Source organism: Aptenodytes forsteri, unplaced genomic scaffold (genome assembly GCF_000699145.1).
Source record: "Aptenodytes forsteri isolate BGI_AS27 unplaced genomic scaffold, ASM69914v1 Scaffold46, whole genome shotgun sequence".
In the NCBI taxonomy this organism is placed as follows: Eukaryota; Metazoa; Chordata; class Aves; order Sphenisciformes; family Spheniscidae; genus Aptenodytes; species Aptenodytes forsteri.
The window spans coordinates 3922364-3938841 of NW_008794774.1; the positions used below are offsets into that span (position 1 = coordinate 3922364).

The 16478-nt window shown below is 39.5% G+C and overlaps 1 protein-coding gene across 1 annotated transcript in view; it reads right to left on the reverse strand.

The window, feature by feature from the left end:
• The window catches only part of MPDZ (multiple PDZ domain crumbs cell polarity complex component), an 88948-nt gene that overhangs the window by 68104 nt on the left and 4366 nt on the right, over nucleotides 1-16478 (reverse strand). Inside the window, exons 3-8 of the mRNA XM_019470766.1 lie at nucleotides 11525-11746; nucleotides 10427-10566; nucleotides 8092-8305; nucleotides 6018-6146; nucleotides 4568-4771; nucleotides 1454-1568 (exon numbers count right to left, since the gene is read on the reverse strand). Of these exons, the coding sequence (XP_019326311.1) occupies nucleotides 1454-1568; nucleotides 4568-4771; nucleotides 6018-6146; nucleotides 8092-8305; nucleotides 10427-10566; nucleotides 11525-11746 (1024 nt within the window). The remainder of the gene's footprint in view (nucleotides 1-1453; nucleotides 1569-4567; nucleotides 4772-6017; nucleotides 6147-8091; nucleotides 8306-10426; nucleotides 10567-11524; nucleotides 11747-16478) is intronic.

Below are 16478 nucleotides of genomic sequence, written 5' to 3' on the forward strand. Positions count from 1 at the left end.
CCCCTCCCAGCTTCTTGTGCCCCCCCAGCCTGCTCGCTGGTGGGGTGGGCTGAGAAGCAGAAAAGGGCCTTGGCTTGTGTAAGCACTGCTCAGCAGTAATGAAAACATCCCTGTATTATCAAGACTGTTTCCAGCACAAATCCAAACCACAGCCCCATACTAGCTACTATGAAGAAAATTAATCCTATGCAAGCCAAAACCAGCACACCAGGTTTTGTGAATAATTAAATGGCTTAGTATTACTAACTTCCAAGTGTTTTTATATGCTGTAACAACTGTATGGTAACATGACAAGTTGCTATTTGTCATTCATTAAAGATTCAGCCACAGATCTTGCTGTCCAGTAGTTTTATTGCTGCTTCTCTGACAGCAAAGTTGGGCTTTAACTAAGTGTTAACTCACAAAACTGAGATGCCCAATTAGTTCCCAAGGCAAGAATATTTTCTAATGCAGTTACATGGAGCACAATAAATTTAAAATTAAAGATTCGTGATACTCCAACACTAAATCAGTTAAAATATGCTATTAGATCTATCACATGTTCTACAATTTAATTTGCCTTTTAAAGATTCAACTGGAAGCTGCTAAAGAGTGGACTTACACAAACTGTGACCATCCTGTCCTATGGAACAGATTGTTAAAATTTAGTCCAGCTTCCCAAAGCCAAAAAATTATGTCTATAAACTGCCAATAACGTGGGATGTATCTATCCTTACATTTTTCTAACAATATATACATGGGTAAAAGTCAAGCCAACAGCTCTCGGAGAAGTTTTACAACACATTCGACAACTGTCCCTTCCTAGCAGTATTGCATTTGCCTCCCCCTAGGGAGGCCTAAGAAAGTTCTGGATCATTTTTCTGAAAAATTTAGTGGAAATTACTTAGTAAAAATACACAACTGTACATGAACACTGTTGCATTTATTTATTTAAATTAACTTATTTATTGGCTGCAACAGCCCAGAGGTCAACAAACATTCATTATATCCAGAAGTCATGAAGGAATTCTTGATCTGCCAGCAGTACTATACAATTGTTTAAAAAATAACAATACCTCCTAAAACTACTCAGAATACTAATGTATTATCTTGCAAAAGCCTTTTAAAAATGAAAATGTAATTTTAAAGCCCAGCCAGTTCCAACAAAAATGGCTCCATCAATTTTAGAATTGTTTTGCAAAAACATAGAAGCACAAGCTTTACACAAGACTGAATACAAAAATTGATTAAAAAATGCTGAGATGGGAGTTTATAATAAAATTAATTGCTTCTAATCTGAATGTCCTTCTCACAAAACGAAAACAATTCCTTTTTCTTTGCAAACTTTAAAAAGGTTTTAGATGGTCAAGGTTTTTCTTAGAAATGTTATACCAAAACTAAAATTAAGTGTTTGATGCACATACACCATAATATGCAACAGATTGTATAGAAAAATGCAGGAATTGATCATTACCTGACGTTTTGTCTCCAACGTAACCAGCAATAGTTATTCCTAATCCCTGGTTGTTTTTAGTGAGTTCAACATTAAATTTCTCCCCATCTTCAGAGCTATCAACAGAAGCATCTGCCTAATAAGAGAAGCATGATTAAAAAGGAAGCTTTTTTTTCTTGAAAGATCCACCACATTCTTTGATGTCATTAAATTGTAAAATTAGACACAAATGTAAAAAAGAAAGCACCAGCTTTGCTTCTGCTCTTATTTGGTATTCAGCAGAGAAACTAGACATAAGTAACAATCCTCACTGTAAAGCAATGCAGATCATGGTCTCGCCGCCCCACTGCACCTGGGATATTACCCTGTAACCTATAAAATTATTATTTGATGACTAAAATGACTGGTGAAATTTGTACAAATTGAACAATGAACCTCTTGTACAGTAAGTTACACAAATCATTCTTAAACGTTAGAATATGTAGCTTGCTGCCCTTCTGGGACCTTCTCAGAACCAGCTTTAGACTGCTGTGTTATTTAAAAGAGGAAAAAAGATCAAAATTATATTTTGTATTCTATTTGTTTAAATTCCTGTTCAATAACCATAGCTATTTTTTTTTTCCTGCATGCCAAGTTTAAAACGTAATAAAAGCTATTTCTACTGAGGCAATTATGTTTCTTGTTTTTGAAAGACTTAAAAATTCTGCTTTAGAAAGTAGCAATTCTACTTCCAGCTAGTTAAATAATGTCAATCTCCACTAATACCTACTACAGCCCTCTGAATTTCAAGAACAAAGAACTGTTTGGGTAATGAATTCATTTATTTATTGTTAATGGAAGTACAATACATATTAAAAACCCATTTCAACAATACTGCTTTCCAATTAGAAGAAAAAAATAAACTTCTAAAACTTAATTTCAACTTTAAAAAAGCTTTTTTAAAAATTTGTCATCTTTCAGCTGTCTAAAACAGATACTTACTGGCCACTTCCATAGCTGATATATATCAGTATATGATAACATATACAAGGCATAAATTTCATTGTATTTATATGGACATCAGTATCTATGCACCTATTTAAAACAGGAATTCATAAATATAGTACAAATCTATCAAGATCATTATACACTCCTATTTTATTTTGTATCTTCTGCATGACAAGTAGCACCTAATATTTTTTAAAGTGCCAATATGGCATCCAGGCAGGTACTAACTAAACCCAGTTTGACTAGATGAGTATGCATGTGCCAAAAAAAAGAATTCAGGAGAGCTATGATGCTGCTTGCCGAAAGAGAATCTGACTTCAGTTCTTTATCTGAACAACTCCACCCAAAACCACAATCAAACACAAGAAAAATAAATGTCTACTGCTTTAACTACCTCTGTGCTTGATAATACAAGATTATTTTGGCCACGGGTAATGCCACTAAAAAACTGCTCAAATTTCCATAACCTCATGAATTTTTTACAGGATCGACATCTACAGGGGATATGATGAGAAGTGCACATTTTGGAAAGCCATTCTGCTCTCACTAATAGCTTTAAGAGCATCATGAAGTCTTCACCCACCCTGTATTTGCCAGGAAGAAACAGACAAACCAAGCTGTTTCCATCATCATCTTCACCCCAGACCCTAATTAACGAGGCTTGCAGCACCATTAACCGGGTGCTCCCTCCAAGAACAAGACTTTGTGCAGGCAGAAGCAGTTTAAAAATAGCCTGCCTCCTGCAGGAGAGAGGTACCAGGAACGAGGTATTGAAAACGATGGGAGGAAGGTTGCAAAAAAGTCAAATTTTGCCACTTGGTGGCTTTGAGCTATTTCCTCGGTACTAGAAATCCTATACATCCTGCAGCTGCAGATACGGCCTTCAACATCGCATCATATAACCCCAGAAAGGCAAATACTGAAGAAATATACACAGATGAAATTATCAAATTCAGCATCTCTTTTAAGACTGCTGCTTTTCAGATAAATAATATTCAGGCTAAATATTGACCCCTTTATCTAAAATACAGACAGGTTTTCATGCCACTGAGTGCTGCAGAGACACAGAAGTACCAGTCTGTCTCTCCTCTTAGATGCTCAGAAGACTCCATGTTAAGATTAACTTTCTTTGCCGTATAGACACAAAAGAGGAAATGAATATATGTTTGTTTTCCACAGACACCACTACAATGGACAGAGGCAAAAAAAATGGTAATCATGCAAAAATTGTTAAGGCTTTTTTTCTTCTGAACTGACCTATCTGAAATGTAATTTGTAACTGGGAAGAAAATGTCTAGAAAAACAACAGGAAAAAGTAAAATAAAAAATTCTTTGTAAGGCATAAATTTGATCTAGTTGTAGGCTCAAAAACAACCACCTTTTTCTTCTCTCATTCACTTATTCCACGTATTCTCATTTAAATGTATCTGGTCATAACTATGTGTGACAAAACACTACTATTCCTGGCTCCCATGAAACCAGGCTTCGCTGCAAACATGCAAATGACCTATTTTGTAGAGGTTTTGAGCTGACAAGACATGATAAAATTTACAGCATTTTTTAAGTGGCTGACGGTTGTAGAGGAGTAACAGCACAGAGTACAATCATCAGCAGGGGAATAAGGGTAGCAGCTGGCTGACTTTTTTTGGAAGATGTCTAGCAAGTGAGCAATGCCAGGTGATGTAGGAAAGAAGCAGCATCTGTGTGCTGGTTGGCACGGGGAGGAACTGTCTGATGGATGGCTGCAATGATATGGAAATAAGAAATGTTCCTGGAGAGGAAAAGGACAGGCAGACAGAGAAATACTACAGAGCCAGCTTGCTCTGTCTGAAGAAAAGACTGCATCGTTTCGGTTGTTCCCAATGTATTACTGCACAACCACAAGCAACCCAGAAGCAGAAGTTATTCAGATCATACTTATGGAAGTCCTAAGCCTTGATCTCAAAAGGCTTCAAGCATATAGTTCCTTGCATTGTGGACTCATGACATTTAAATTCTCCCAGACTGTCAGCTGGGAACACCACTACTGGGAAAGAAAATCCTGGCTTTTGAGAACATAACCGTGAAAGACATTCAAATAGCAGTTAAAAGAAAAGGAAGTTTGAAGTAGAAGTTTGCCATGAGTGAATTATATTCACTGTTGCTTACCTGTTTCTCTGGTGTGGAGATGGGTACTGGTGTACCTGGAGGGACTGCTGGTGGAGGTGCCTCCTCAATGGGACCTCTTGCAATTACCAGTTTCACTCGATTTCCACACTGCCTCAGAACTTGTGCCACCTGCTCACTGCTCATTCCAGCCAGGTCCGTATCCCCAATTTTCAAGATATGGTCTCCACTACACAATCTCCCATGCTGGAGGAAGAATAATGATGAAAAAAATCTATTAATGTCCTGCCATTTCTCCCACATACCATACAATTAGAAAAAGACCGCATAGTTTTAGTCACTTTTCAGACATATGAACCAGGTGACTTTTTTTGGGTGCCAAGTCAATATCCTGATAACATGGAGAAGAAAAGTAGGTTGCCTAATGGCACACTAATTTTACTAAAAAATCCCCCGGAAATATCCAGGACATCCTTTTTCAAGCAGTCAGTCACACTAGCACAGGAAAAAATGCATATAGTTATATATGCAGTATAGTTACTACCTACTGGTATTTAACAACTGCATGTAGATTAGAGAACTTCAGGTTTCATTTCCAAACACACTTCCAAAAGACAGCATACAAACGTATATTCAGCTTTACACTTCTATTTAAGAACTGGTCCTCAGAAGTAACCGTAACGTCAAAATAAAATATATTTCTCCCTTACTGTGATCCAGTTATTTATATTGCTTTACACTGGTTTACTCTCCTAATGATTTACCTTTAACCAATAAAAAAGGTTCATGTGAATTTAGTCCATACAAAAATTATTAAAGAGACAGGTCTATAAAAGGAACTCATCTACCTGCTCAGGGAAGGAGTGAGGCAGTAAATCCTGTCCATGCATCTCCAGTCCCTGTTATCGGGCTACCTCTTCTGTGGTTGGAAGACTGACCAGTTTCTGTGTCTATTCAATCCTTGACCATCATTAATGCCGTCCTAGATGCTTGTGCAATGGACAAGCTTGAAATGGGCTGTGATCACCAAATTCTATTCACATGAGCCCTTCAGGCAGGAGCAGAGCCCGTGTGCTGAAGCAGATGCATGAAGCCACATACCTGCTCCAAGCTCCAGTAAGCCCAGCGAGGAGACAAGCAGATGCTCTTCTTAGCTGTCTGGGCAAAGCACATGTTTGGTGTCCCCCCCACCCCTGGATTAATATACTAACCAGTATATTAATGAAAGAATTAGGAGTCTAAATGCATCTGCACCAAACATGTATAATGTTAACAGGTTTGAAAAATGTGATTTAGAGCCTAATCCAGCTTTTACATGCAAATGCACAGATGCCCTGCATTAAACACACCTTTACTGAGGATAAATTTCACCACTTGCTCTCTCTTTTTACACTTATGAGGAAAAAAGCTACCACTACTTAGCATGATTATAAAAGTAAAGAGTGACTTCACATTTTACTGAACGGTAAACAGAAGGGTAGGTTGAATTTACCTGATCAGCCACCCCTCCTGGGAGGATGGTTTTAACAATCACTCCAGTTGATTTTCCTCCCACTATCCCAAATCCCAGACCTGAGCCATCGTTCACCAACTCAATGGTCTCCACATGCTGCCAGTGAACCTAAAAGGAATAAATACAAGCTTGCAAATTATTAAAATAACGACATACATATTAAAACTTGCAAAATATTTTCTCTCATTTCTTGGGTATGTTTTTGCATAAAGGAGGGTGGGAGGAAGGTGGAAATATAGGACCCTTCTAAAAATTACTATTAGGTATAAGATTACATAATATTTAAGCAATAAATTGCTCATTCCATAACAAATGCAATTTCTCCGGTACAAACCAGAGCTGGGTAGTGGATCAGGCCTTTCAAGAACTTGCTGAATGAATTTAAGCACCAACCTAGGACTGTCCACCTCCATGCCCCACTGTAGTCAGTGAGAAAAATACTGCTGCTAGGAAATCTCACAGGACTGGAAATTAAAATCTTCAGATAAGTGCATGTTCACATCGGCCATTATAACAAAGCACAGGAGAAAGCATAAACCAATTCAGATGTTAAAGCTGAAAGCAGTACCAGGTATTGCGAGGTAGGCATTAGCAGAATTGTCCCCTGTGTAATGAACAAAGATTTCTGGGTTGTCTGATGACAACAGCACTGGAATGAAGTAGCTCTGATGGCAGGCTTCATGTTCTGACAGGAGTAAAACTGCTCTGAAAGAAAGACAAATGCTAGCTCGCTCACGTGGGGTGGTACTGAAGGGACAACTGGAAGCTCCTGGTATTGTTTCTCCCGAAGAACAAACCACACCGTAAGCTCATCTGAAATTTAAAACTGCAGCTGGTGCTCCACCACGTAGGAATTTGAAAATAAGCAGTTATTTTGGAATAATCAAGGTACTGCAAATTCAAAGCCCTGTAGTATCTGTTTGGGAATCTGCAGTCTTAACATAAACCAATGATGATCAAGCAAAACCTGAAGAAAAAAGAACGGCTCCAGATAAGCTGCTTTCCCCCAGCATTTGAAAGCGAAAGGAACACAAGGACTGGGAAAGGCATGCATGAAAAAACAGAAGAAGCTGTGGCAGGTTTGAAAGGAACATTTTTTCAAGCAAGGGAAGCTGTTTGGAGAATACAGAGGCAATCACATAGAGAAAGAAGTGTGTCACGGGAATACTGGAAGAGAGCAGGCCTCTCCTATGTGGGGACAAGAAAAGACAGGCCAATCAGCTTTATTCCTGTCCACAGAAGAAAAGATTCTGAAATTTCTTCACTAAAGGTTTTATGCTAATGATTAAAATAAACACTAAAATAGGTGCTTTTTCTAGACTGATTGCTCTGTATACTTCTGATTATCGACTCCCTTAAAGAAGAGCCACAGATGACTGAACAGCGAAACCTACAGAAACCGAAGATAGGCCGTTTCATCCCAGGACAAGCCATTACATGAGTAAGATACCAGGAAGAGAAAGTGCAGTTAGTATCACAGCATTTCAGAGCTATGTTCTCTACACCTAGATGTGCAAAAGCTTTCAAAAGAAAGGAAACAGCAGAGCTGTTTTCTGGGGGTCCTAAAGTGTGTCCCTACACATGGCATTTTGATGGCTCTCTCTTGTTGCTTTACTTGAGCCCCACCGCTAACAAACAACAGAGAAACAAACAGAGAAGCACCCATCCAGCTGGTGGTGCAGATCAGATTGCAATGCCTCAAAAATTTCTGTTTGCCCAAGTAGAAGGCAAAGAGAAAAAAAGATCCTGTTTACTGCTATCTCAAAATAAAGCTTCATAAAGTAAGGTAAACATGCTGTATTTGCATTGGTGGATACAGAGAATTTGGCAGATGGGAAGAAGGAATACATCCAAGATCAAGATCCCCCCCCGAAAGCCTGAATATTTTCTACTCTTTGCATGGGAAAAGGTACAACAGAGATAAATAGAAGAAAAACCTCAAGAACTGTGAAGGAAACGTACACACAAGTTATAAAAAATGTCTCAAAATACTAGATGCAGTAAGCACATACATGCCCAGAACTGAATACACAGAGGTTTGGGGTGTACTCACCGGGTTGGAATGGGCTGAAACTGTGCTAGCAGCAGATGGAGACCGGGAAACTACAGGACTGATGAGCTGAGGGAAAGCGCCCCTGGCCACAACTAGCTGGACATTATCTTTTGCTTTCTGTAGGATGCTGATAGCCTGTTGATGTGTAATTGTCTGATCAAGGGCTTGTCCGTTAATAGCAAGGATTTGATCTGCTTCCTTCAGCTTTCCATCTCTGTCATGTATGTGTAAACAGGGAAAGGGGACGACAAAATAAACAAACAAGAAAAACCAAAGAAGTGTTGCCACAGAAATTACAATATTTTGACAATTTTCCAGTACATTTAATAACCTGTTCTCTATTTCCCCCACTTTTTAATCTCTCCCTGCAGTTTTGCTGCAAGGAGTTGATGCGGCACCCTGGTGATCGCTTCCTTTGAAGCTAATCCCACTGCCACTCTCCCTTGGCTACTACCCCCTAGCTAGCTTCCTTCTCCTTGTACCCCCATGCGAGACTAAGCATATTAGATCTCAGTCGCTCCCAACCATAGCCTGGGAACTTATGTTTATTCTTGACTTTGAGCTTCTTGCTTAACAGACCAAGTGCTCCACTTTGTTCAGTGTGCCCATTCTGAATATTCATCAAACCATGGAGTGGAACACATTTTCATCAAGATGTTACAGAAACAAATTTTGTAAAAAAAAAAAAAAAAAAGGGGGGGCGGGGAGAAAAAAAAAAAAAAAAAAAAACACATTTTATAAATCTCCCCCCTCCTTTGTCTCCACAACCGCAAGGGGAGGCGGGGAGAGAAACAGAAAGAAAATGATAAAACAGATCCCTTTTAAATGAGGGGGAAAAAAGCCCTGAACAAATTAAAAAATAACTCTTCACTTTCTGACAAAGGAAGCACTACTATAAAATTACATACTGAGCCCTTCCCCAGCACTACTTCAAAGGAAGTGTATGAAGCCTATACAGATGAGTTACCCTCTGCCTCCTCCACCACTTCTACTGCTTCTGCAACAACCCAGCAAAAACTCTGGAGTCTTGTCATCAGCATCCTGAAGTGGCAGTGCTTTGAAAACAAAGGGCAGCAAGAAAAACAAGGATCCCTATCGCACCAGCTTTTGTGAGCGCCTACAGCGTAGAAGCCAAGGTACTCAACAGCATTCAGGAAAAACACTGTTTAGCTTCAACCCATAATATTTCACTTGTGAATTTGAACTGTTTTTCAGAGTGCTCTTGAAGACTTATTACTGCCAGGGCCTTTCTGATTTATGAGCCCTGTAACATTGTTGAATGTTTCTCTTCTCGCCAGTGAATCGAGCAGGGCCCGATTCAGTAAAGGCAGGTCTCAACTCCATGGAATAAGAGAAGTAAAAGCAAAGGCCTTTTGAAGGGGAAGGAAGAAAAAAGAAAACAGAAGAAAGTAGAATTTAGTCAGATTGAAAAATATTGTAATGACATAGAGCAGGACACTTTTCATACCTGAATTAACTCTGTAGGCCACGCTCTGCCCTCTGTTAAAAGGACAGTGTTCAGAGCACAAATAATCAGAAAAGTTCTCCCTACAGCACAGTGAGAAACAGCACCGACATGACTCAGCTGCCCCACACAACATACAGAGTACACCACAAAGCAGCTCTGGCCAGGATCCTGATCAGCAAATCCACACACAGTGATACACCCCACGAGTCTGCAGTGAACCAGCGCTGCTGCCATTCACCACTGAGTTTGTTTGCTCCCTTGGGCTGTTCTTACAGCAGAAATCCATTTCTCTTAACACTACTTGTGGAATCAGGATTAAAGTCTAAAGCATACTTTCAGCAAGCTATTATTGTTATTATTATTATTGCTGAGTTTCTGGTAACATCAGCTGAATATCTCTTTTTAAGAGTCTAACAACTTTAGGTCAAGCCTTGCTTGATTAAAAGCTGCGTTTCACACCTGCTCGGTGGGACCCTACCTAACAAACAACCCTGCTGGTTACAACCGATTTTTTCGCACCAAATTGTTTTTCAGTGCATTCAAGGACAGCAAAATCTGTATTTCAGCTTTAAAAGCCATGACACAGAACAGTAACCTCCCCATTTTCCCTGTTGGAAAGGAGATATTATAAACAAACCACAGAGAAACTACATCTGTAGTTTCTCAAAATTCAGAACAGATAATACGCTGCCCTGTTCCAACATTACATAAATTGTAGTGATAAGTAATTTTAAATCTGCTATGACGTATGGCTTAGAATACAAGAGAAACGTGCCCTCGTACCACAAGAACAACAGCAATAACACAACTAAATTGCAGTGTCATGTTAACACTTGGTACAGTAAAATATTCCAGTAGTAATCTTACCTATGTGCCACACTTCCCTCCTGGATTTCTTGCACAAATATTCCTAGTTCTCCCCTGTTTTCACTCTTGAGTCCCACGACACTGAAGCCCAGACCACCACTTAAAGGTTTAATAAGCTCAATGGTCTCAACAAGACGACCCTGTTCAGTAGCAGAAAAAAAAGGGTACAAATGTTAAAAATGTTGAAAAGCAGCATTAATGCATGTGGTAAACAACTTGGAAATGAGTTTCTAATTTGACAGCTACAGCAGGACAAGGCTACACTAGCTAATAACTGAAACATAGTTGTTCAGTTCTGATTTCTCGCTGTCATACAGAAAAGTGACAATTATGAAAGATTTGAGAAATAAAGATTATTACAGCCCAGAAGAGGAAATCAGGAAACAACAGCTAAATATACAGAGTTTAGGCTTAGTAGTGACTAAACTAGGATATATGTATCTATAAAATTTTAGAGGGTACAGGCCAACTCTCAAGCAGAACTACAAAAGAGGACAGATTTTCAGAAAGAGGGAAAAAGTAGGACTGTGCAAAAGGCTCTCCAGGAGAACAGCAGGAGACTTCCCCTATCTGGCTTTATTACAGGTTAATCAGAAAAATGCTAGAATATTTGCCTGGCCGTTCTCAGCTCCAGCCACCAAAGGGACTCATACACCATTTCTGCCTACCACGGCAAAGCAGTAAGATTACAGAACAATGCACAGCAAGGCCAAAAAGGAATTTTCCATCTTATTTCCAAGCAAGTCACAGAACTAGCTTTCATCAGTTACACATACAAGAGCATGCTCTGACAAAGCACCTCCCTCACCCACAGAGCAGCAGTCCTACCATGAGCGTGGAAAGATGACACGCTGACCTGTGAGAGGCACACTGCCCAGCTAACGACAATAACTCAGCAGTGACAATGTCAAGGCTACTATTCCAACTGTTTTCTCATTTACCAATTGTTCCTCAAATTAAAAGGTTATTTTTGTTTTATATAGCAAGTGAGCTCTGGTTTGCTGAACAACTCAATTGCTTTTAAATAAACATACATGTATTTTAATATTCCAGATAATCAGTGATCCACATTTCGTGGTTACCAAACGACATGCTTACCTGGGACATATTTCTGATCAGCTGCTCGAAGTCATCATTAGAGGACTTTCCATTAATCTGAGGAGTAATGGATCTCATCGATGCTTCTAGCACATTAGCTGGACTGCCATTCTGCTGAGCCAACAAATATGACTCATTATGTGGCAAGGACCCCACGTTCACACCATGATGGAGAAGCTGGGGGAATTCACCAGTGGAATGTATGGAAGGTGTAATATTTACCTGTAAAAGATTGATGGCAACACAAATTTATAGACAAAGCAGAAACCTCCTCCTTATCCAAGAGCATCATGATAGGCCAACTGCTTGTTAAAAATGTTTGAAAACCCAACTTGCAATTTTAAAAAGACATTTTAAAAAGAAGAATTATCTTTAATATTTATCATCAATGTAAAGTTGTGAATTATCAGCATAAAACATGAAAGAACCTGATGAAAATAATCTAAAATTATTTTCCATACTCTGCCTAAAATTCTTTTGTTCATATCAGCATAGCAGCTTGAAGTACCCCAACACAATGGTAGAGGTAAACAGTATGAACAAGCTTTTCCTACAGTACCAGTATTTTTAAAAACAAATTTATCAATTATTTTACAAGAAAATATAAAAAAAAAGTATGTGCATTTTTGATGAAAAAAGGAAGAAACCTCACCAGCTACATAGGGAACAAACTGCACTGGTCAGTGTTTCTGCATCACTATGCACTATGGCTGCCATTGTGACTCTCTCATGAGCTAGAATTAAATACAAAATTACTGAACAAGTCTAAAATCACCAGGCTGATCTGAAAACCACAGTCATACCTTTACACAGACAGCCTTGACAATACACTTCTCTTAGAGCAGAAAAGAAAATAAGAAAATTCTCCGCTTTGCCCAGCCATATTAAATTACCTATTTTCAAGCACATTTCTGCTGACCAATCTAATGACTGGCTGGTGGTGGTAGAACGCTCAGGTGAAGCAGGAGCCCTCATTTGGCTGTTGTCCCACTTGCCTGTTGACTGTCAACAGGCACTGTTTTACTCCACATCAATCTGTTTCATACTTGCCTGGCACACTAACCCACAATTTAAGACCACAATATTGCAGCCTCAAATACTTTTCATAGTTTCACAGTGAAAATTTTATAGCATTCTGCACCACAATACAAAAGACTGGGACTCCCCTTCCTTGAACCCTTATTTTTAAACTTCAAGTATCATTCAAAACTGTAACTGTATTCTAAAATGTCTACTGCACCAGTCTCAACTGTTTAAGCATGCTACTTCCATTAGGTTTATCATATCATTCTCCCAACAGTCCAGTCATTAAAAGGTCAGTATTGTTCTCCATCACCTAATTCCCTCTCATCTGGGTGCTTTAGGAAAATATAATGGAACGAACATCATTTGTTGAACACCTTATGTGCCTGGGAAGATCCTCAAGTTACAGAAAAAAAAACCCACAAGACAGCACTGGAAAGAAAAGTCCTCAACAGCACTTAACCGGCTCTGCCATAACAAACTGGAAAGAGGAAAACCAGGATGTTTGGAATTCAGTGATTTCCATCACATGGTGATTACGTTCTGTTGCCTATATCTGTGAGGAATCTCTTGGGTGATGCTTACAATGTGCACACATGCACTTTCTTTAATCACATACAGTCATTTCAGCAAGCCTGTAAGGCACAGGTAGACAAGCCTTGTTCCATAGTTCATTACACTTAACACCACCCAGAGATATAATCAAATTCTGCCCTTCAATGAATGCAAGATTTCCCCTCACATTATATGCATGGATTTGAAACTAATATCTATGCCATACTGCATTTCTTATCTGCCTGAGTCCATAAAACAGGTTAATTCACTTCCACCTTCCCAATGTCACCCATTTCAATGTATAAAAGTATATCACTGAACTTGGTCAATTAATGTGCTTCATTTCTTGTTCTCTTCCACCTTCAAATCTTATACATCCCCCTGTCATGTTCCTTCCTGCAAAAAACTGTCATGGGTCAAATTATTATTTGTAAGACTATCTAACACCACTGTAATTAGCCAGTCTTGCACTGCTTCTATTTAAAAACATTTTCACATTTCCACAGCAAGATAAAGCCGCCTAAGAGTATATGAGATGCAAACCCAAACTACTTCTCCTGTGTACTCACAGGCTATAGTATATGGGTCTGATATCACAAATGTTAGTGAGTCATGGATACATGTTCATCTTCTAAATTACAGTGCTCATTCTAGAAAATAGCACTGAACTGCCCTAATAAATAAAAGTTTATTGAGTATGACACATTGCCCTTACGATGAATTATATTATATGCCTTCTCTGAATCTAAAATACTTGTTGTACCACTCAATATCCCATACAGCACAACCTTCAGTATGCAAAGGAGCTCTGTGCTCATCCTGTACTATGTTCTATATATGTTCTGCTAGTATAATCCTCTGCGTAACAGAGGATTGCTTTAGGCAGCTCATTTCACTGTTTGTAATGTTCAAATGGCAGGCTAGCCATGATGGGCACATTAACTTCCACCTGAACATGTGCCCAGTATCACCATTTTCTTCTCTAGGTAAGTTTGAAGGAGTTCTTCAATTAAGATATTACAGTCTCCTTAAGGATTTACGTTTTTCTCTCTGGTAGAAAACTCACACATTGCCATGCTAAAATAGAAGCAGCACCAGGCCGATTCATATTTTAGTTTTACATTGTATACTTTTATAGACCAAACCCTGTTCAAACTGGCAATATAGTGCCGACCTTCTCAGTCTGACATTTCATCCCTTCTGCATACTTGTATGAGCTGGAACATCACTGCAAACATATAGGAATTGACTGACCTCTCCCATTCCTCCTGCCTTCCAAACCAGAAGATGAAAGTTGTTCATGTTTTCCTAAAACATTTTCCATAACTAAGTATTAACTCTATTATTCTGAAGAGACTGGGTGGTTTTTATTTGCATGATGGTTGAAATACCACTGAAAAGAAGTGCTGCATTCTATACACAGCAGGAAAAGACAAAAATAACCCTCCAATCCACACCAGTTTAACTAGAACTTTAAAAAGCTTCACCTCAAATCTTCAGTACAACTGTGATTACAGCACAGCTACAATGCAGTATCAAACAACACCTCTTCAATAGCAATTGATAGCAACACCTTATTTTCATCACACCTTTTTTAAAGAAACACAGCTATACGTTTAATGGGGCATGTGCTTAACATGGGAAGCCTACCTCACATAAAGTGGCTTCTGACTTGTGAAACTCCAAGAAAAAAACAAAACTCTAAGAAAAAATGTCAAGCTGTTAACAGGATAAAGTTTTGTGTATGTGTGTGTGCAAAAAACTTAGATTTCAGAATGTTTTCTCTCCCATAACACACACTTACACTTTAAAACATTTCTGTTTCATAATGACATTTCTAATGATCCTGAAGGTAGAAGTTCAGAATCCCCAGCCAAATTAAAAGCAAAAACGTGACAACCACTCTCTTCCCTGTCCCCCCCCCGAAATACAGGCTTATAGCACGTAAAGAGTTGAGAACAACTGGTTTATATTCTTGCTAACCGCAGAAGTATAGGTCATTCCAGGGGGAGCAATAAACCACAAGTGGAAATTTTAGAAAGATGATGCTCTTGTGGTTGCATGAAATATTTTTCATAACATATAAATTGCACTACTTTGCAGTAATAAAATCACCGTAATTCCATCAAGAATTAGCTTTATAGCACTGTGATTGTGTAAGTACCGTATGAAAGAATATTGATTTTTGTTTTATAATTTGGCTTATACTAATTTTCCTTGATTGGCTTTCTCCTTACTGTATGTAACATCTGCAATGTGGACATAATTTGGCATAAGACAAAAAGAAAAATTCACAAATACCACTGAGTATGATAAAACTTACGTAACAGTCACACAGATAGACACTAAATGCAATCAAATAGTGCTTACATGCAGCTGCTCAAAATATTTTTTTAACAAAAAAGGTGCTACCCAAGCCATGTCAGTAATGCATCAACATTTAAAGCAATGTAATTGGCATTGCTAGGTCTCAACTTGGTCAAGAACAAATTCTTGGTGTTTCTGCACTCCAGCCATTGAGCCCCGGCCCTTGGAGACCCCAAGAAGCACAGGACAGTACTTCAGCTGACTGCCAGGTGTCCCGAGTAGCAAAAAGGTCAGCTGCAACAGTGACCGCACTGGAAGCAACGAAGCGCAAGCCAGCCGCCGTGCGAGCCCTGCAGGGAGGCGGCAGTGAGGAGAGTACTGTCAGGCACCCTGCCCTGCCAGGCGCTCCCCGCGCCGCAGCAAAAGCCCCCAGGCTCCCCCCAGGCTCCCCGAGAACAGGCACTGGCACTGGCACCGGCACTGCTCCAGCACCGCCCTGCTGGCTGCTCCTTTACGTCTCCATCCTCGGGGCAGGTGACGCAGATTTCCAATTAGCATTTCTTATAAGCATTTCATTTCAGAACATGGAGCAAACGGCATTGTTGCAGAAAGCGGTTCAGGACAGGAACTAAAGGTGTCCCCTAGTTGTACAACCCACAGAGTTAAGCGAGTTTTCACAGGCAATATGAAAAGACACAGTTTCTCCATTTCTTCCCTAAATCAACTCTAGTGCTGACACCCAGCCATCCCATGCAACCCAGTGTGTGCTGCGCTGCAGGGGGAACTCCTTCCCCTCTACTGCATTGTGAACGAAAACCTACGGTCAAACTCACAAGCAAAAAAAATCTGAGGAATGCAGCCCAGCCAAGGCAAGGGTATTTTGTTCTGGCAGAGCCCTGAGTGGAGTGGAGGCGGGAGGAGGGGAGGAGGAGGTGGACAAGGGAGAGGCAAAAAGGAAAGGAAGAGAAGCAGGAAAGGACTGCCAGCACAGTCTGAGCATTTTCTTTAAAATATTTTTCAAAGAAAAGAAAATATTATTGAAAAGTTCAAAACATCACAATCTCTATGC